The sequence below is a fragment of the Emydura macquarii genome, unplaced genomic scaffold, assembly GCF_026122565.2.
Source record: "Emydura macquarii macquarii isolate MOO-44397 ecotype Brisbane River unplaced genomic scaffold, CSIRO-AGI_Emac_v2 contig_3220, whole genome shotgun sequence".
Lineage (NCBI taxonomy): Eukaryota > Metazoa > Chordata > Testudines > Chelidae > Emydura > Emydura macquarii.
In genome coordinates this window covers 10,998,963-11,018,189 of record NW_027133357.1, presented here as the reverse complement: position 1 = coordinate 11,018,189, position 19,227 = coordinate 10,998,963, and the positions used below count along the sequence as shown (strand labels likewise).

At 45.0% G+C, this 19,227-nt stretch overlaps 1 protein-coding gene and 1 long non-coding RNA gene across 5 annotated transcripts in view; one reads left to right on the top strand and one right to left on the bottom strand.

Annotated features, from left to right (window-relative positions):
* The window catches only part of LOC137142242 (uncharacterized), a 59,730-nt gene extending 48,209 nt beyond the window's left edge, over nucleotides 1-11,521 (bottom strand). For 3 of the 4 annotated variants that reach the window (XR_010916870.1, XR_010916867.1, XR_010916869.1), the window contains exon 1: nucleotides 10,692-11,063. This is a non-coding gene — a long non-coding RNA (uncharacterized lncRNA). Of the gene's footprint in view, nucleotides 1-10,691; nucleotides 11,064-11,348 lie in introns of those variants that run through there. The other variant, XR_010916868.1, reaches the window with a different exon arrangement.
* On the top strand, nucleotides 1,460-15,828 carry FCMR (Fc mu receptor). The gene is made up of 7 exons (XM_067531497.1): nucleotides 1,460-1,496; nucleotides 3,442-3,774; nucleotides 4,082-4,204; nucleotides 6,550-6,757; nucleotides 6,937-7,052; nucleotides 7,953-8,114; nucleotides 15,512-15,828. Exons 1-7 carry the CDS (start codon nucleotides 1,460-1,462, stop codon nucleotides 15,568-15,570), a joined length of 1,038 nt encoding a protein of 345 aa, XP_067387598.1. The 3' UTR covers nucleotides 15,571-15,828.
* The last annotated feature ends 3,399 nt before the right edge of the window (nucleotides 15,829-19,227 follow it).

The following is a 19,227-nucleotide window of genomic DNA, read 5'->3' as shown; positions in this document are numbered from 1 at the left end:
GACTGGGTTCTGAAACCCCACAAAAGGGATATAAATACCTCTTGGCAGGAGGAAGGGCGTGCCTGCTAGGGTCTTATCACCCTGCTAATTCCTTCAGTGAAAGCACGATTGATCAGAGATCAGTGATGCTGTATGTCTTTGTTTTCATAACATGCTGCCGAGCGGCACCCGTCTCACAGCTCTGGAACTGGGGGAAAGTTCCCCTAAGTGCAGCAGGAGAGCGAAGCTCCCTCCCTTCACCACCCCATGCACCTCACCCCTAAGGGCAGAGGGAGAGAGAGAGTTTGCTCTCTGTATCCTTCCAGCCTCCTTCCCTTGGTCTTTTTCACCCTCCCTCACTGTCTTCCTCCAGCTTTATTCAGCATTTTTCCCCATGGGATCTCTCTCTTCTCCCCTCGGCGCTCCTTTCCCCTCCATCTCTCTCTCAAGCAGGACACGAAAGCAGGAACACGCCCGGTCAGCCTGAGCTCTGGGACTCCTGGAGTTCCAGTAGGCTTGCAATAAGCTCATGCCATCTTGGTGACTCTCAGCATGATGGGCCTGACTCCAGGGGAAAGTCGACCCCGCAGCGGTGTCACTGCAGCATGTGCAGACATACCCCAACCAGGGATCTAGCTAGCCCCAATAACAGCAGCACTGAAGCCATGGCAGGACAGGGTGCAGCCTGGGCTAGTCACTCAAGTGTTCATGCGGTGTCCCGGCTGGGTTTTGGGAGGCCAGGCTGTCCCGGGTGCTCTTGTGAGTGTTACTGAAGCTAGCTAGATCCAAGTTAGCTCAGGTACGTCTCCATGTGCTGCAGCCACCTTTGGCCCCGAGTGCCTGTGTGTGCATTAGCTTCAAGTGCGGAGCGCAGGAAGCTGGACTGCCTGAGGGCGCTGTTGGCGAGCAGTCAGAGCGTCCGCGCAGGGAGTAGCACCGAGGAGCTAGTGAAGACTAGCTAACGCGCAGCAGGCTGCTGGGGGCTTCGCCCCCTCGTTGACCAGCGCAGAGTGTAATGGAAGGTTTAAGCTGATGATCAGATGACGTATGCAGATGAAGTGCTGCTGCTTGGGGTGGGTTTTTACTTTGCATCTCCTGTGTTTTTAACTGCGTGTCTAAAGCACCCCGAGCTTTGGATGATGTGTGGGTGGGGAGGGAGGGGACAGGGCCCTTTGATGTGCAGTTCACGTAAGGCAGAAATCTAAATAAAGAAAGAAGATAGTTCAGCCGGGGTGCAACCTCACACTGGGATTACTCCTGGGGTGAATTTGGTCCACTATGTTTTGAAACCTCCTATAAAACTTCCTCTGTGGTTTGCATACCATTTGTAGGGCGAGAAAGGGTTTGATACGGACCCTCAACCCTAGCGAGTTCTTTTTGTTGCTTTACTTCTTTCTTTTACTGGAAATACATGCCACAAAGAAGCAAGCAGCCATCACGGAGTGTGCTCTAACTATCGTGGTAGTGACAAAGGGAGGAAATGGACTTCATCAGTATGTTACTTGTCTTGCTGCAAGGTAAGAGTGGTATAGATTAGCAAGTGACGTCTGACATGTCAGGAATTGTTTGACACGGACACTGAATAGCCGGAGAGGCTGTAATTTTGCAGAACAAAAGAAGAGTTTCATTTTAGAGATGTTTATCAGGTGAGCCTTGTTTCGAACGCAGAGTAACGGTGATTTAAGTGTCAACTTAAAGTTAGCTAAAATGGGATACCGGGCCCTAAAAGCTTTCAGATGAACTCATCTTTGCGAATTGGATTCAGTGTGTTAAAGATACAAGGGTGAAATCCTGACCCCATTGAAGCCAATGAGAGTTTTGCTGTTGACTTCAACGGAGACAGGATTTTACCCATAGGGTCAATCCAGCTCTCCTTACTCAAGCAAAGCTCCTATTGCAATCAAGATTTCCATCTGGAAGCAGCTCTTTCCCATACTTCATCAGTGATTGCCAGATTTTGTGCAGAATCATAATCACTCCTAGAGCATGTTATTTTGTGGTTAGCAAGCCATTGGCTTCCTCCCTTTAGTAGCGCATGGAATTTATCCTGCCATTTTTACCAAGGTAAACCCAGGAAAACAGACCACAGCAAGGGATTACCCCAGAAATAGATGGTTGAGGAGCCCTGCCCATATCCAGATGCTTTACTTATTGAATTATTGATTTACAAACTGTGCCTACCCTTACTTAGCTCAGGGCACACGAATGATATACAATAAAAACATGGGACCCGGTTTACTCTCAGCTGGCATGCACTTCTGTTGGAGTTGTTGGTACTTGGTGCCCCAGAAAATCAGTCTGTACTCCCAAAACACCAAGAGAAGACAGCATTACCAAATCACAAAACAATTCCCACCCATTCAGATCCACCCTCCCTCAGGCAAACGTCTACCAGAAGGACACTACGTTATATGCTGAAAGTCAACAGACCTGGGCACTGTTACACCACTGGGGTAGTGAATTCCAGAGCTGGGAACCTTCATGTTTAAATACAAGGAGAGTTCAAACAAGTGCCACAGCAGAACTCAGATGCTGCAGTGACACCCAGGGTGGAAGGATCAGGAACTTAGCCATTCAGAGACCTATAATGTTGATCAAGCGAATGCTGTATTTATGTAGGGTCTCCGTAGTTGCGCTAGTGAGAAGACTGATATACTCTGTTTTTTTAATCTCGTTTCTTCAGTAGTTAGGGTCTGAAAGAGTTTTCAAAGAATCTCTGCTTTTAGGAGTCGTGGGTGAGATTTCAAAAGCACCTGAGTGACGTGGGACAATTAGCTGCCAATGGGACTTGCACTCCTAAGCCACAGAAGCATTTTTGAAAATCCCAGCACTCCCAATGGTTAAAATTCAGGCACTCATGCTTGTTCCCTGTAAGAGACCATGGGCCTGATCCTCGTTTGCAATAGATGTGCAAAAGGCCGTCACTGTGAATGTAGATGTAATTTACCTGGAGTCTGAGGCTGCTTTATACTTCAGTACATACACGGTTATTACAAGGAGGAGGGAGGAAAATGGTTCTCATTAACCTCTCAGGATAGGACAAGATGCAACAGGCTTAAATTGCAGCCAGGGAGGTTTAGGCTGGACGTTAGGAAAAACTGCCTGAATGTAAGGCTAGCTAAGCACTGGAATAAATTGCCTAGGGAGGCTGTGGAGTCTGTCACTGAAGGTTTTTAAGAACAGGCATTAGACAAACACCTGTCAGGAATGGTCTAGTTATGATGTAGTCCTGCCGTGAGCACAGGGGATTGGACTAGCTGACCTCCTGAGGTCCCCTCCAGTCGTACACTTCCATGATTCTATACAGGGATCTCAGGCTTGTCTTCACTCAGATTTTACCTTGTATGAATCATCACATGGTGAGGACCCACCTTTTTTCCTAGTGAAGACAGGGCCTTGGTGTGATGCATCTTGAGCATAAATTTGAGTTAGGCCCTGTGAGTTTTTTCTCTATGTCACCAGTTTCAAGTGCAGCAAGACGACCCATTCAAGTGACTGGTGAGGTTGGAGGATCAATCACCATAAAGTGTCCCATTACGGGCACTTTCGTGCGAAAATTCTGGTGCAGGGAGCTCAGTACAGGGACCTGTGTCACCATCATCTCCACCACTCCATACATCGCTGAGAGTTACGAGAATAGAATATCCATCACTGACCACCCTGAGGAAGGAATATTTCAAATTGCAATGAGAAGTCTGGAAGAGAGGGACGCTGGGCTGTACGGCTGTGGGACAGGATTTCAAAACGACAGAGGCAGTGGAAGGACCCTCCAAGTGGAGCTGAAGGTTTCTAATGGTACGGTGTCACTCTGTACAGCACCTCTCTACCTGCAGTGTGGTATCATGCAGGGGTACCGTGTCACTGATGCTACAGTCTCACTTTGATGGTACGGTGTCAGTGATCATACAATATCACATCACTGCTGAAGCAGTCCCATTGAGACTATGACTACTCTGTACGCTATCACTGTGGCGATACAGCATCACAGGTGATACTGCACAGAGTGCTTGTGTATCTCTTGAATGCTAGCTTTAGTAATGGAAATCAGATCATGACTTTTCGCATGTGCTGTAGGAACACATCTAGTTTCTGTTTCATGCAGGGAACGTTGCATCCCCAAGGGGCATGTTGTCTCCTGAATCCCTGCCACGTGACAGATCTGCTGTGACTTCTCTTCCGTGGCTGGTACCAGCAGAGTCTGGCAATAAAGGCGCTGATGCTCAAGGTGACGTTTACTGCATCCCCTCTCTCTAGCCCATTGGGGACAAGGGAAAGGAATTGGCACTAACTGCTCCCCCTCTCTCCTCTAGGGTGTGGGAGGTCTCTCACATTCACACTGATGAGGTGATGCATCTGGGAATCTTATGCCACAGCTGCCTGTGCTGTGGCTGCTTGGTAGATTTCAGAGCACCACCTTTCACCAGCACTGGATTCAGTAATGTATAATTATCTGTCTAATCTAGGAATTAATCTGCTTCCCCCCATCACTGTGGTATCTGAGCACCTGACAATTGTTAATGGTTTTTATCCTCACAGCCTCCCTGTGAGGTAGGGGAAGTATCATCCCAACTTGACAGATGGGAACCGAGACCCAGGATAGTCTAAGTGACTTGCCTAAGGTCACACAGGAAGTCTGTGGCAGATTAAAATCTCCTGACCCCGCTCCACTGTTTTATCTGTGAGGGTGTCTTTTCTCTCTAAAAGAAAATCATCAACAAATCCTAAATGCTGAGACCTTTATTTTTGAATGTTCCCAAAAAGATTAAGCCTCTTAGGAATCAACAAGTTGTTGTAGTTTTTTGTTACTGTCTCTGACTAAATTCATCAACACATGGCAGTTGCCACTGCTAATATATTCAGAATGCCAGGCTCCTGCCTCTCAGTTTATAGGGCTTTATATCTTCCCTTGGGTGCTGTACACAGGCACAAAGGCCAGACAATGTTGTACAACACATCCCTTCTTCTTGTTCTTTGTGCCTTTCCTTTAAGGACTCAGGCTGGTTTCCTACATTTCTTCCCCTGGGGCTGAGGGCTTGCATTTTCAGAACCAGGACAATATGGACCTGGCTATGGTTATACTCAGTGTGAGTTTTCATATGGGTCTCGGTCAGACTGAGTATGGACTAAATGCATTAACATCGAGGGCGTCATATTTGTGTACAACGGGTGTAAGGGAGAGGCAGTCTGGCCTAGTGAGGGGGGCATTGGATTTGGACTCTGAAAACTTGAGGCAGGTCTTCAGATGGTGAGTGATAATTTATGCCAGCTATGGATATGCCCCTCTGGGTCTCTTCCCAGCTCCACCACTGGCTTGCTGGGTGACTCTGGACAAGTTGCTTCATCTGTGCCTCAACTTCCCCAGCTGCAAAATGGGGATCGTAATACTGACTTCTTTTGCAACATGTTCTCAAATCTAAGAACGTACATTTTTAAGGAGAGGTAGGTATATAATTATTAATTATCCCTCAGTATAAACAATGGATTTTTTTAATTAAGTAGTCTTCAGCTTAAAAGGGGAAAGCTACTGTCTAAAATTTATCCCCATGAGTCACAATAAATCCTGACGATGAACTGACTCCGTCAGTTTGAGCAGTCAGGAGTTTTGTTAAACCCTCTGCAGAACTCCTGCATTTTAGGTGATCAAAGGCACTGTTCTCCTATGACTTTCCTTAAAATCCTTAGTGCCTAAAAGCACTGCCTTTAGAGGTCACTGATCATGATGCATTAAACTCCTAACGTATTCTTGAGTGGCTCATTCATACCCTTAGGAATTGCTCCAAGTGTTTCAATAACCACTGGGATCATTTATATTTTTGTGCTGGTATGACAATATCAATTCACCTGGCCTTATTTGTCTTCTTTTCTACAACAGCTACGTCTCGCCCGTTTGCTTGCCCTGTTCTGTCTGCGACAATGGCCCAAGTCCATAAAATCTTAGCCTCTTCGTTCTTTAGAGCATTTTCAATGTGGTGGTCATAATACCGCCTGGTGCATTTAAATCCAAACTTGCCACAGAGTCTCCACTGCAGACATTTGGCAATGTCATTGTGTCTGTCCGTTTATTCTTTCCCAGCCAGGCTCCTGCCTATTTGTATTAATTATTATTATTGTGAGAGCAGAACCATGTCCGCTCTGTTCTAGAATCTGTAAATGTCTATTTATCATGGATCATCAGTAATGTCCTTTCAAAGATAGTGACTGACTCTAGTCTTACAATTAGTGGCTTTGATCCTCAAGGCCAAACAAAGGTTAAATCTTAACATCAGTCACGCCTACGTAGCAGCCCTACTGAATCCAGGATGAGGAAACGACAACAGAATGTTGCTCAAGAGATTTGCAGTTTAAAAACCATCAAGCCCACGCCAAATTTTGGTCTCACTCATATTGGCGTAAATCCACGTAACTCCAGTGAAGTGCTGGAGCATCTCCAGATTTTATATGTCCAAGATCAGCTTTTGCCCCTCACACCTATCCCTCGTTTTGACTCTGAAACTTGCTTTATTGGAAAAGAAACATGTATTCAAGAATAGGAAATGTAGCAGTGGTTCATTTTAATGTATTTTCCCACAGCAGTCACACAACCACAAATGATGAACAGAGCCAGGACAAAATATGCCTCCTATGCTGCACCTGGCATCGAATTCCCTGAAGTCATGACAATTATGCCTAAAGAAGTAATTGGCAGCACTGTTACCTATGCAACGACTGGAAGCATGACTAAGGGGATGCCAAAGAATTCCAGGACAACTAGCTACGCACATCACATCCATACAAAGAGGTGAGTTCCACAAACTTCCCCCATCAGTGATTTTCCAGCATTGACTCTCCCCTAGATCACTTCATTTCCTCTCAATCTTACAAATACTGCCTGGTCCGCCACGCTGTTTGTATGAGGAGTGCATCTGCATGTCAGAACTGGCAGTGAAACCACTTCCCCTTTGACTCAATATTTTCCAGCCTCTTGAGAAGCCGTGGGAAGGATGTCTTTCAAATCCTGATACCAGTTCTCCTGGTAATTATGCTACTTGTGGCTTCCATGATAATTGTTAGAAAACAGCTACGAGGGAAGAAAGGTAAGAGAAAGGTCACACCACAGACTGAGATAAGAAGTACCTGCCACTCGGGTAAAAAACAAAGGACAAAATAGTTTTCAAAGAGAAATTATCATTCTCCAACTGTGTAAAGGGTGGATTTCTGTTTTGGATAAATTCACATTGTTTTCCCCAACAGGCAAGGAATTATGTTTTGATTTTTCACTATGAAAACTGCAGGCAGTTGCAAAAGCAAAATTATAATGTGGATCATATTCAAATATACTCATGAAAATAGAATAATATAGCTGTGCAAAAATTAGCTCTTCTATTCTGGTTCTTGTACCAAACCCATCACACTTGCACCTGTCACATCAAGGGGAAGATTGCCAGTCAGCTGGCATTTCTAGAAAAAACACCCCAGCTAGACAGGCAATAAAACAATTTCAGATGACCCACAAAATTTACATCCTGATCCTCCATATATTATGTCTGAGTGTTAGTTGCCATGTAATGGCCAAATTCCAGTCTGACTAATTACATTCTGCCTGTATAAAATTGCCCTACAGTTTCAATTCACGCTTTTTCATTTACTTAATCTACTTAATTTGCTCACCTGAATTTTGTTGTGTTATGTTGCTATACACCTGCCTTCCTCCCAAGAGGGGGCTGAATTTCAGTGAAGACAGCGTAAGCAGTTTGTTATCCATTTTGTATAGTCTGGCGAACAGAAACTTTGGCTGAAAGCTGCTACAGAAGCACCATTATTCTAACTGCTTAGATTAGACTACAGCCTGATTTACAAAGGTGCCAAACAAGCACATCTCCACTGATGGGAGATGCATATGCTCAGCACTTCTCAAAATCCAGCCATTAACTTATTTCAGTCTGACTAAGAAATCATGACTGCTTACTGCATTCAGCCTGTAGGCCTGTTTATAGGCATTACAATCTATATGTTTGGATGTTTTGGAGAAGCAGCTTCCAGTGAAACCTATGGAATAAACCTGAGGTTGAGTGCGCTCCAACATGTTCAAGAGCACATTCCAGCGGAAAATATCTACAGCATCTGTCCCCGCAGGCTTCAGGGAGCTGAAAGGAACAGTAAGTTCATGCACAACTATTCAACCTCTAATTAATTATTCTTCACCTATGGGCTTTCCAATCTACAGCAGATGCTCACTGATGTCAGAGGGCAAGATTCTACTCCAATTTACACCAGTATAATATTGGAGTAATCCCACTGAAGTCCCAGGATTTATTTTGGATTTTCACCCGTGCAACTATTCAGGTTCTTATACTGGGCTAATGTATCTGAGTGCCTCCCAGTGGTGCATTAAGTATCATGCCCAACACCTGTCACATTAAGTATCATGCCCAACATGTCATTTGTTCTCTCATGCTCTCTCCAGGGGGAGAAGCATATGCAGTAGTGTGTCTTGTTTTGGTGGTTTTTAAAGGTTTTGTTTTTAACTATACATGTTGCTATGAATTTATGTTAGAGACAGCAAAGTCAAAGAAACGCACTTAGCATTTGGAGTGGAAAGTTATGAGGTTTGTGATGGCCCTTAGTTTGCAGAGCAGTTCATTGCACAGTATTGGAGCAGCCCCCAAGAACGTTCTGTCTCCCACACAGCCCAGCTTCACCCTTATTGTACGGAGAGCAGAATTTGCCTCACTGGCTAATGTTATTCATGTTACATGCGCTGCCGACTGACGTGCATGTGGACTGCAAGCTTTCAGGATATGGTTACAGAACTGTCCTCAGACACTCTTGACAATCCCATTCCCTCTGACTTACACAGCCCACACCTCTGTTGTGCTAGTAATGCACTTGGCTGCAGTGCAAGATGCTCCCAGGGTTAACATGAGTCTTGTGAAACCTGTCTTGCTCCTTTCTTGGGAGGGATGAGAGAGGAATGGGGTTTGATTTACAAAAACTGCTGAAGCAAAGTTGTGCAGCTGCACAAACAAGCATTGATGCAGAGCTAAAGAAAAGGAAAGTGGCAGATCTGGTGATACCGATGCGCTTATAGAGACTGCAGGAACATCCAGATGGGCTATAAAGGGCTCGATTCCATACCCAGCTTACCCATGTAATGGAACAGCACAGAGCACAAAGCATTAGCATACTCTAATACCAGCCTCTGCAACAGACTCAAATCCAAACAGCCTATATGGGGTAATCCTGAGAAATGAAGCCAGGTCTCCTGCATGTTATGGCAGAGTACAAACCAACAGCTACTGTAGCGCAGGATTTATTGAGGGGGGTGGGGACACAGCCGTCCCTAGAGTAGGGCAAATCGGGGCCACCACCCCAGGCCCTGCACTTTGGGGGGCCCCGCTCTTAACCAGGCAGGAGGCTGAAGCCCGCCTCCCAGCTGCACACCGGACCTGGGGGAGCCAGGCGGGGGGCCCACACAGTGTGGTTTACCCAGGTCCCACACCCCTCTAGGGACGGCCCGGGGGTGACATGTATACACTATTTAGCTAGCAATGCACATGCTAACAAATATAGACCCAGACTGACTTCTGCTCCTACTTCCATTACCGAATCCCTTCCTTAGGCAAAGGCCTATGCAAACAGATAAGACTTGCATCAGGCTCTGAAGATCAGCAAACTCAGGCTCTGTCTGATGAACAGAGGGACTAAATCCCAGCACACAACACTGAGAATTTCAGCTCTGGGGACTGACAGTAAAGGCTCCCCAGCTAACATCACAGTCTGAATGTCACACAGGCAGGAAGGCTGTTACTCAGGTATGCACACCATCTTTGTAGATCAGCGAGCAGCTGGAAACACAACCTGAAGACCTCGCAGAGCTGGGATAACGTGCTCCAAATGGCACACTACTGTGAACTGGGCAGATTTGTTCTGCACCAGCTGTGGCTTGGTACACAGGCTAGACATCTGTGGGGAAGAGACCACCCATGGCCGGCCTTGGGGAAAATGAACTTGTATTTTGGTCCCCTTGCCCCCCAACCCCGGGCCTGCACTGCCTTCCTAGCTCCCCCCACATTGCCCTGACCTCCCTTTTGCAGCCTCACCCCCTCGGCCAGCCCCACTCCTGGCCTCTTGATCATAGTGGTGGCCCCCGGCCCTCCCCAGCGTCCTGGGCAGTCAGCCGCATCACCCACCCATAACACCGGCCCTGAGACCATCAAATACTGAAAACATTCCTGATACGACCCTACTGCAGCAGCAGCCTAGATGAGACAACCTTGTGCCGCTAGCCCAAACTGAAAACCTTAGGTGTGCATGTTGATTTAAAGAGCTGCTGCTGGCGAAAAGGGAGAGAGAGTGGAATGTGCTAGCAGCCACTGTTTGGACTCCCCACCCTGAGCAAGTATAGCAAGTTACTGCTTACTACATGGTTGTTCTGTTCAGCAGGACTTCAGTGCTGAGCCTCTTACGTTAGCGGAGAGCTAGCATAGAACGACCGTGGATGTGGGGTGCTAGAAAATCCAGTTATTACATAGCTGACCAAACCACTTCCCATGACCCACTCACCCACGCCAGAAAGGAATAACAGTGCACACGGTAAGCGTAGGAAGTGTGTAAACAGATAAGGAGTCTATTTTAAGTCCTCGCTCTCTCTCTCCCACTCCCTTTCCTCTCATTTCAGCAGGAATTTCTCTCTGAAGTATAATTAGGCTGAGGACAGAGTCATCCACAATTACCTGAGCTGTCAGGAGCAGATGCCTGATGATATCCAGATGTTTTGGCCCCTCATCAAAGCCATCCTCTTGTCTGCAGCTTTTCCAAGCAGGCCTGTAGCGGTTTCTGCATTGCATCACCCACACTGTTCCTTTAGATGCAAATGGAATTTCATTATGAAGCTCAGAAGCTGGAGAGATGCCAGAAACCTGGCAATCCTTTCCACTCATAAAAGAGGTTGAAACACAGGATACCGTAATCTGTCTAGATTGCAGCAGCTATTTCATTCCACACAGGAAGATGGAAATCAGAGCTGCAGGAGTTGCCATGCGTTATGGGACTTTGCGTGATAAATCAGACAGCAAATTCACAGAGTCCTGGCTTACTCAAGTGAAACTCCATTGATTTTAATGAAATTGTAGCCACTTATATTGGCTCAGGATTTGACCCCAGATCTCCTATTAACTTAACAAACCACTCACTGGGCTAAAAATACAGCCCATCCCATTGATTATGTCCAGCCTCATTAGCCAAAATATATATTACATTTTTTATACATTGGGCCAAATCCATCCCGGATGTAACTCCATTGAAGTTACACTAGAGGTGAGTTTGATCCAACAATGCAAAATGAACAATAGGTTGAAAAAGTTTGGTTAATTCCCCCTTGCCCCCCATGCCTTTTATCTTCATGTCCTCTGCTGCTTCTGCACTGATTCCAACTAAAAGCAGAAATGGAAGAGCTGAAATGCATCATGAAATTCTTGTGAGATTTCTAGCCATATTTTTCAGACCCAAAAGGTTTAAAAACTTATCCAAATGGAAGCTGCAAACCTTCTGAGGTTCACCCCCTGCTACATGCAGCTTAAAAACCACACCTGTTAAACCCACCCTCTAATATCACTGTCAAGATTGCTTCCACCTGCTGCAGGCAATGATTAACTGCTGAGGCTGCCTTCTGAGGGCATGTTTGTGTAATAGAGGAGATAAACAATGACACTCTGCAGTCATATATTCAGGGAGCCAGTGCTTTATAAATACCAGTTTAATAAGATTCCCCTCTAGGTGGGTGTAATTAGCCCTTTTTTACAGTTGGAGAAATAGACCCACAGAGAAGCTAAATGATCACATTGTGCCCAAGATCACACAGTGATCAATGGCTGTGCACTCAGAATAGAATCTAGCGGCCAGGTTTGGTGCTGGACCCACAGGCCTAAGGGAAGGGGGGTTAAGGTAGCTTGTGGCAGCTTTAGTACATTCCCAGGCTGCTCTGAGAGCTAGAGAGGCCTGCCTAGGTCACAGCAACCTCCCTGGGCTGCCCAGGGTCTCCCACCACAATAAGCCTTCTGCCCCCAGTATGTTCCCTACAATGCTGACAAGGGGGTCCTCAGAAGACAGCCTTTACGGGTGTGTTCTGCTGTGCCAGTTCTGGGGCAATCATATTTCTGCCAGTATCACGGCTTTTAGAATGTCTTTACATTACACTGGCTCTCCTACCTAGCATGCAGGGGCTGGAGAGAGCATTAGGATTTCATTCCAGTTCTTTTGTTCCAGTCTCTAACTACCTCATACATTCCCTCTTGTTGACTCCAGGGTTAATCTGTATTTCAGGCCAGTGGAGAGGCTTCAAGAGAGGGAGAAATAGAGAGACCAAAAATACTCAAGGACAGTTTCTTTCCTTTATTACTGCAAACTACTCATTAGTAATTCCACCGGCACCGTCCCCTAACCAGGCATCTAGGAGCAACCAGCCCCACGTAGCTAACAAGACCTAACAAAAGCTCATCTCTCACAGATGGAAAGACAGTGTCATGCTTACACCTCCTTCCTCTCTATTTCCATTCTCTTCTTCTAGAGCAAAGTTCACGAGTCACCATTTCAAGAGACAGAGATTACTTTGACATGATATATGGCTGCCCAGTGCTGAGTTAAGCTTATGCAATGAACTACAACACTCGGCAGTGACAGTTTATTTTTGTGCGTCAGGTTTAACCTTGATAATGCTGCCATTTTTCAGGCTGCTGTCCAGATCAATGTCTGAGTTAGTATAGATAACAACAATAATAAATAATAATAATACCAAGCCCTTATATAGGGCTTTACATCTGTAGGTCTCAAAGCACTTTACAAAGGAAGTCAATGGGGAAACTGAGGCACAGCTCTGTATAATGGAAATTAGGGACAGCTTGCTTGTCTAATCCTGGATTGTCCAGTCTAGTTTAAATAGCCCCAGTAATAAGAATATTATTTTATAAAGCTATGCCACTGCTTAACAGATCTCACAATGAGGCCATTTTCCAGATAGATTCAATTTCTCAATTTCATCTTCTTCATATAGCCTCTTGGAATACTCTGAGTGGTTATTGTCCATTCCTAAGGTGAATTCCTAACCCTATTGACATCAATAGAAAAACTCTCATAGACTTCAATAGGGCCAGGATTTAAGGTAGGTGTTTATACGCTTCAAATGTTTTAGATAGTAGAACTGATTAATTTTTTATTATTTTCAAAAAATTTGTCATAAATGTTTGTTTGAAAAAAACCAGATAATTTTATTATTTGCATCAGCTTTCACCTGTCCTCCAGTGCTCTAGCATGTTAGTTGTTTTTCCTTACATTCTCTCTAATTTGTCAATATTTTCTTGATATAATGTGCGTCAAATTGAATCCAATATCCCAGATGTGGTCTCACCGGGTTTGTACATACAGGGAGTTTTCTCTTCTTGTTCCATATAGCACTCTGAACCCAGTCTGATCTGAACACAGATTCTGCCATCAGCTGACCTGTTTCCTTGTGTTACTAAACAAAAATAAGGCCTCTGTGTGTGTGGTAAACTATTAAATAGCAAAGCTCGAAAATTGTAATAAAATAATGAACTCAATCACTAAATTAATAACAGACCCATAAATATATTAGTGCTACGTTAGCTCTGGCAGCCATAGAGGCACAGCTAGCTAGTGATCAGCATAAAGAGTGTGACCATGGTATTTCCAGAATTACTTTACAGGAAGAGGTATAATAGTCCCTACTCAACAGGGCAGGTTCTGCATTACACACCCTATTGTTTTGTCCCAGTCAAGCTGGATACATGTCCAGGTAGTGATGCTATGCAGAGACAGCAGGAAATGCTTTCATTTGGGAAATGCAAAGAACTTGCATAATGTTCAAGACTCAGCATTTTGTTGCTGGCAATGCCTGAAAGAAAGTACCAGATAACTGGCTGATCAAAGAGCCTTTTAGGCCTTGATGAGCCAGGAGAGGCCTGCCTTTTCAGCAAATTGTGAGGCGAGCTGGAAAAGTGCAGTTAAATTTGCTTAGGGAGTTATAATTTGTGTCGTCGTCTTTTTATCTTTGCAGTCTTGTCTGTTCAAACATTCAGTGGAGTTTGCAAAACCCTGTAATAGTTACATCATCTTGTAAGCAGGTTATTAGGGAGGCACTGTGTACTAGTGGCTGGAGTCCTAGCCTGGGATACAGGAGGCCTGTGTTCTATTTCCAGTGCTGTCGGTAGTCTGCTGGGATACCCTAGCCAGTCACTTCCCTTCAGTGTGCAGTGGTCTCCCTAGCCCTAAAACAGCGATAATTTATAGCGGCCTCTTTTGTAAAGTGCTTTGAGATCTACTGTTGAAAAATGCTGTATAAAAATTAGCTATTAAGATGCTCCCGCTGATGGTGATAACATATTTTTGACAGCCATGCCAGCAATCTTTATCGAGAGCCAAGCGTTGCTTCAATTTGACTTAGCTTACTGTGTTCCCACAACAATAGACAGTTGCCCTGGCTCTCTTAGCCGGCTTTAAAAAAAACCCAGGGAATAAGCCTCACGTTCAGTTGACCCTAAGTCTGGGATTTTCAGAAGTGCCTCGGTCACTTCGGCACACTGGTCCTGCTGGAAGTCAGTGGGATTTGCGGGGACGATTTTTCAAAGTCACAAATGGCAGCAAGGTGCTGCGCTCCCAGGGAATGCCTTTTAAAATGTGTCAGTGACGAGCTCAGTCTATGTTTCTACGGCACTTACATGTAGGCCCATGGTACACATAAATGTTTTCAGAGGTGTCAAACAACCAATCTTTTTGGTCCGGCCCCTGGCAGCAACGTGCGCGGCCGCCGGAGAGTACGCTGCCACGAGATCTGTGCACTCTGGCAACAGCGCGTGGAGCTAACTAACTAACTAGAGGTGTGTTTTTTTGTGGCCAAGATAGTTTTACCTGTGTAACCCCTGGCAGGGGCCGTGGAACCTGGCAGGGACCCAGCCCCGTGTAAACTCACGCTCAGATTTGGGCACAGCGGTCACAGCAGGCCCCAGAGTGTCTGGAGCAGGTGTCTTGGGGCCCGAGAATACGCTAGGGAGCAGAGAATGGGATCAGGAGGGGCTGGAGCAGTCACCAGAGGCTTTGGGCTGAGAAGATGGAGGTGGGAGCCAAGCCTCTGAAGCACGTCCCTTGGCACCTGGGATCAGGCAAGAGAGCTGCGAACGGGGCTGAAAGCAGGTTGGAACCCCCAGGTCAGGATCCTCCTTCCCAGCCTGGAGTGTCACCCCCCACCGCTGAATCTCAGTATCTCCCTTTAGCCCTGCAACCTCTCCCCAGACCCCTTTTGTGAGCAGAGCTATTTCTTCATAGAGGTGACATTACCGGTATAGCCCTTCCCTGCTTATAGGAATCTGCAGAGAAAAAGCTGCGAATCTATTCCACTGCATCTCGTCATAACTGAGCAGACTAGATAGTCATAGTACTCTTCCCTGCCTCAGCCCATTGCATTACCTTAGACCCATTGCGAGAGCTAAAGTTTTATAAAAAGATACTATTTTATGTACCTCCTACCGTCTATGATTTTTCCCAGGTTCTCATGTACCTCACGAATCATATCACTGCAGAGTTGACGTACAAGAGCCACTGTGACTGCACATTGGTCCCCAAGCACAGATGGTTAAGGACTTGCTGCACATACAAAGCAGCCGCCAATCAGCACCTGACCCCAACATATCAAAGCCTTGCTTTGATGCTCGGTGACCACACTGCTCTGCAGAAGCTGGTATCCATGCTTGCTTCACACGGTGTGCTAGTGCTACGTTTACAAAGGTACAATGGATATGCTGTTGTTCTTTAAATGTGATTTTTCTAGTTTGTTCTGCAGATCTCGTTGATTGTTTCTGTACAGATGGTTACCAAAACACGCAGGTTCAGCTAAACAATTATAAGCAGAGGCAAGCTTTCCCCCTCAATATTTATTCACTATGGATGAAGATTTCCTCAAATCAGGTTAATAGACTGACGTGATGCCTAGGTTTTGTGTTTTGCACAGGAATAGGTTTCACCCTATAAGCTCATTCAAATTTTGACTATAGTTTTAAAGTTAATCTCAGTCTCAACTTGAACTGGGTGAATACAGTGGGTAAGCCAGTCCCCAGAGAAGGGGAATTGTTTTGCAGAAAAGTTTATCATGTTTTATTTTTGGTGCTCAGTTTCTGATCAGCTACGCAACTGTCTGGAAAACAAAGCTTTCTTTTTTTTTTTCCCCCTCCTTTCCAAACACTTTGTACATGTTTTCATTAAAATAAATAAAAATGTTTTACAGAAAATTTTAGGCAAGTGCTTATTGTTATTGAGACTGTGGGCCTGATCCCAGTTTAACATTGATGTAAATCCATCGACTCTGGTGAAGTTACGTTTAATTCCAATGTGTTACAATCTGTCCCAATTTATATTCAGTTCCTACACTCTACTTCCTTCCCCCGACCTGAAGAGGAGCTCTGTGTAGCTTGTACCGTCTCCCAACACAAGTTGGTCTAATAGAAGATATAACCTCACTCAGTTTGCCTCACGTTTAATTTATAGCAATATAAGTGAAATTAGATTCAGGCTCTAAACTACTATCACTTCCCTAGAGTAGGTCTGTCCATGTATAGCCATACTAATGTGGTGTGGGGAGCATATACTGCCATGGTCCAGGCAGAAGGTATCATCCCCGGCTACTTCACAGTGGTTCTGGATCCTGTTGTATAGTCAGTACTCCCATCTATAACTTCAGATTCCAGACCAGGACTTAGTACGACCCCCATGTGGGTACACTGGACAGAATGGGCTGTGTTCCTTTGGGAGCGAAAGACAACCACAGGGCCCATCTGTGTCCAGTAGGTTCAGTTAGAGTCCTCTTTATATTCCTCATGGCTGAGTCCTGTCTCTTCTGCAGACAAGAGGACAACACAGACCCTTTCCCCCTTCTCAGATGCTATTCTTCCCCTAACGTTTTGTAAGAAAGAAATGATCTACATCTGTTTTTAAATGAACTATTAAATTTTTATTAGCTGAGAAAAAGCAAAGAACTTTGCACATCCATCTTAAATACAGTTAGACATTAAAAAATTGCAAGAACAAACTGTCATTACGCCTGATGTCAGTTTCTCAGTGACATTATGACTGCTAGTAGCTTGTACAATATATGCATACTGAGTAACAGATAATACGATCATGCCATATTAGTTATATAAAAACCGATACACATTAAATATGATTTACTATAAATACATTTTAAATAAAACAGATTATTTAAATACAGCTTATTTACAATAAATAACATTTAGAATTTGCATAGCACCTTCAATTAGAGATCTCAAGGATGAGTGTTATGATGGCAATGAAATTTTAGCTGTAAGATATTTTTACCAGCAAACAAGTTCATGTCTGATAAGCTCTGGTCATTTATACCTGTGCCTAATGTGATGTGGGAAACTTAAGAGGTTCCGCTTTGGGTGAACATTTATCTAAGCTGATCTAAACCTCTTGGGACGGATTCTCATCTCACTGACACCAGAAATTAAGGCCTGGCCCCTTTCAAAGCCAATGGCAAAATTCCCATTTGACTTCAGTAGAACCAGGATTTCACCCCAGTTATAGAGCGACATTACTCCATCTATTGCAGTGGGGTTACTCCTGACCTATGTGGGTGTAAGTGAAAGGAGAATCAGGCCACTTGAGCTGGGAAGTGTGGTGCCCGATCTTGTACAACCTTACTCAGGGAAACAGTCTCATTAACAGGACTATTCAGGGGAGTAAGGATTAGAGTACTGAGGACAACCTTTGGCTGGAAAGAAAACAGGCTCTTGTGACTTTTCTGGTACTTCCTCCTTCCAGACAGGTGGAAATGCTTTTGGGAACGTGTTTCTCACAGTATTCAGGTGCTTCCATTCCTAGCCCTGTTTGGGACCAAGCCGTACAGAGGCAAAGAACAATTTAAAAAATTATCTATTGACGCTGTGGGTGAAGATTCTGTCTTCTTACTGTAACTGGTGCAACATATGCCTGAAAGAGATACTCCTAGGCTGATTTAGATCCAGCATTTGGTTCAGGCCCATAGTTAGTCGTAAGTAAGAGAAAAGCAGAGATGTAATGTTATTGGGCCTTGTGAAATGGAAACAACATCAGTTTGTTCCTGATGCGACATCTCCACTCCCGTGACGTGGGGCTGAGAAGCAGTGAGTGCTCCCAAGTTCAGGATCAGGCTCTCTGTTTTAGCTGTTCAGCTTCGTCAAATGAAAGCAGCTCTCAGCCTACGTTACCAGATCCTTTGGGATTGTAAAGGGCAGGGTCAGGGGGGATTTCTCCCTGAGCCATGCAGACATCTGCCTCTTTCAGTAACAAACAATTAACATACACAGGGCCATCCTCAGCTGATGTAAACGGTCATACCTCCCTGGGCTTCCATGGAACTACATTCAGTTTACACTACCTGAGGCTTCGCTCCACAGTATCACAGAAAGCAAAAAGGACAAGACGACTGATAAATAATTGAAAAATAAATAAGTAATTGAAAAAATAATAGACTGTGTTCTAGATTATCTCCATGTTCTTAGTTCGTAATCCCTTCCATCCAGACAAAGAGAATGTCCATTTCACTCAGTGCTTTGTTTGCTGCAGTGTTTCTATCCAGCTAAAGAAATGAAGAAATGGTGTTAGTGCCTTCATAAAAAGCTGTAGAAACAACTGAAAGTTGATCATATTGATTTGGTTTTGCATGTACAGGTTTTACTTATGTAATAAATTTTATCTCTCAGCAGGGGCATAACCAAAAGTGATTTTTTGGCAGGACCTGTGGCTGACACTGGTGGGCCGGCTGAAAAACAAGTGTTTCCTGAACTTCCTCCAAAGGAAGTTCAGGAAGCCACTGGCCGAGAACTCCAGTTGCCAAGATAGCTAAAGCGGAGCATCGGGTTAAGCTGCTGTCAATGCTCCTCTTCAGCTACCTTGGCAACTGGAGGTCGGGCAGCTTAGTGATTCTTGGCCAGTCGTTTCCTGAACTTCCTGCTGAAGCAGGAAGTTCGGAAAGCCACCAATCAAGAAAGCTCCAGTTGCCAAGGTAGCTTAAGCAGAGCTTGGGTAGGCCAGCTTTCAAAGTGGGTGGGCCATGGCCCACCCGTAGCTACGTCCCTGTCTCTCAGGACTTTACTAAAGGACCTCATTTTACCTTTTTCTAACTGATTTTCTCTTAATCTTATAAATTGAAGCATGGTGACTGAAATGGTAGCCACCATAAAAATTCAGGATTTGCCAACAGGTACA

What these genes read in the sequence shown, in the direction of transcription:
- FCMR (XM_067531497.1), top strand. Translation starts at nt 1,460, where the DNA reads ATGGACTTCATCAGTATGTTACTTGTCTTGCTGCAAG. An exon ending in TAAAGGCGCTGATGCTCAAG is followed by an intron (nt 4,205 to 6,549) that starts GTGACGTTTACT and finishes ATTTTCCCACAG; the next exon opens with CAGTCACACAACCACAAATG. An exon ending in ACAGCTACGAGGGAAGAAAG is followed by an intron (nt 7,053 to 7,952) that starts GTAAGAGAAAGG and finishes GCCTGTTTATAG; the next exon opens with GCATTACAATCTATATGTTT.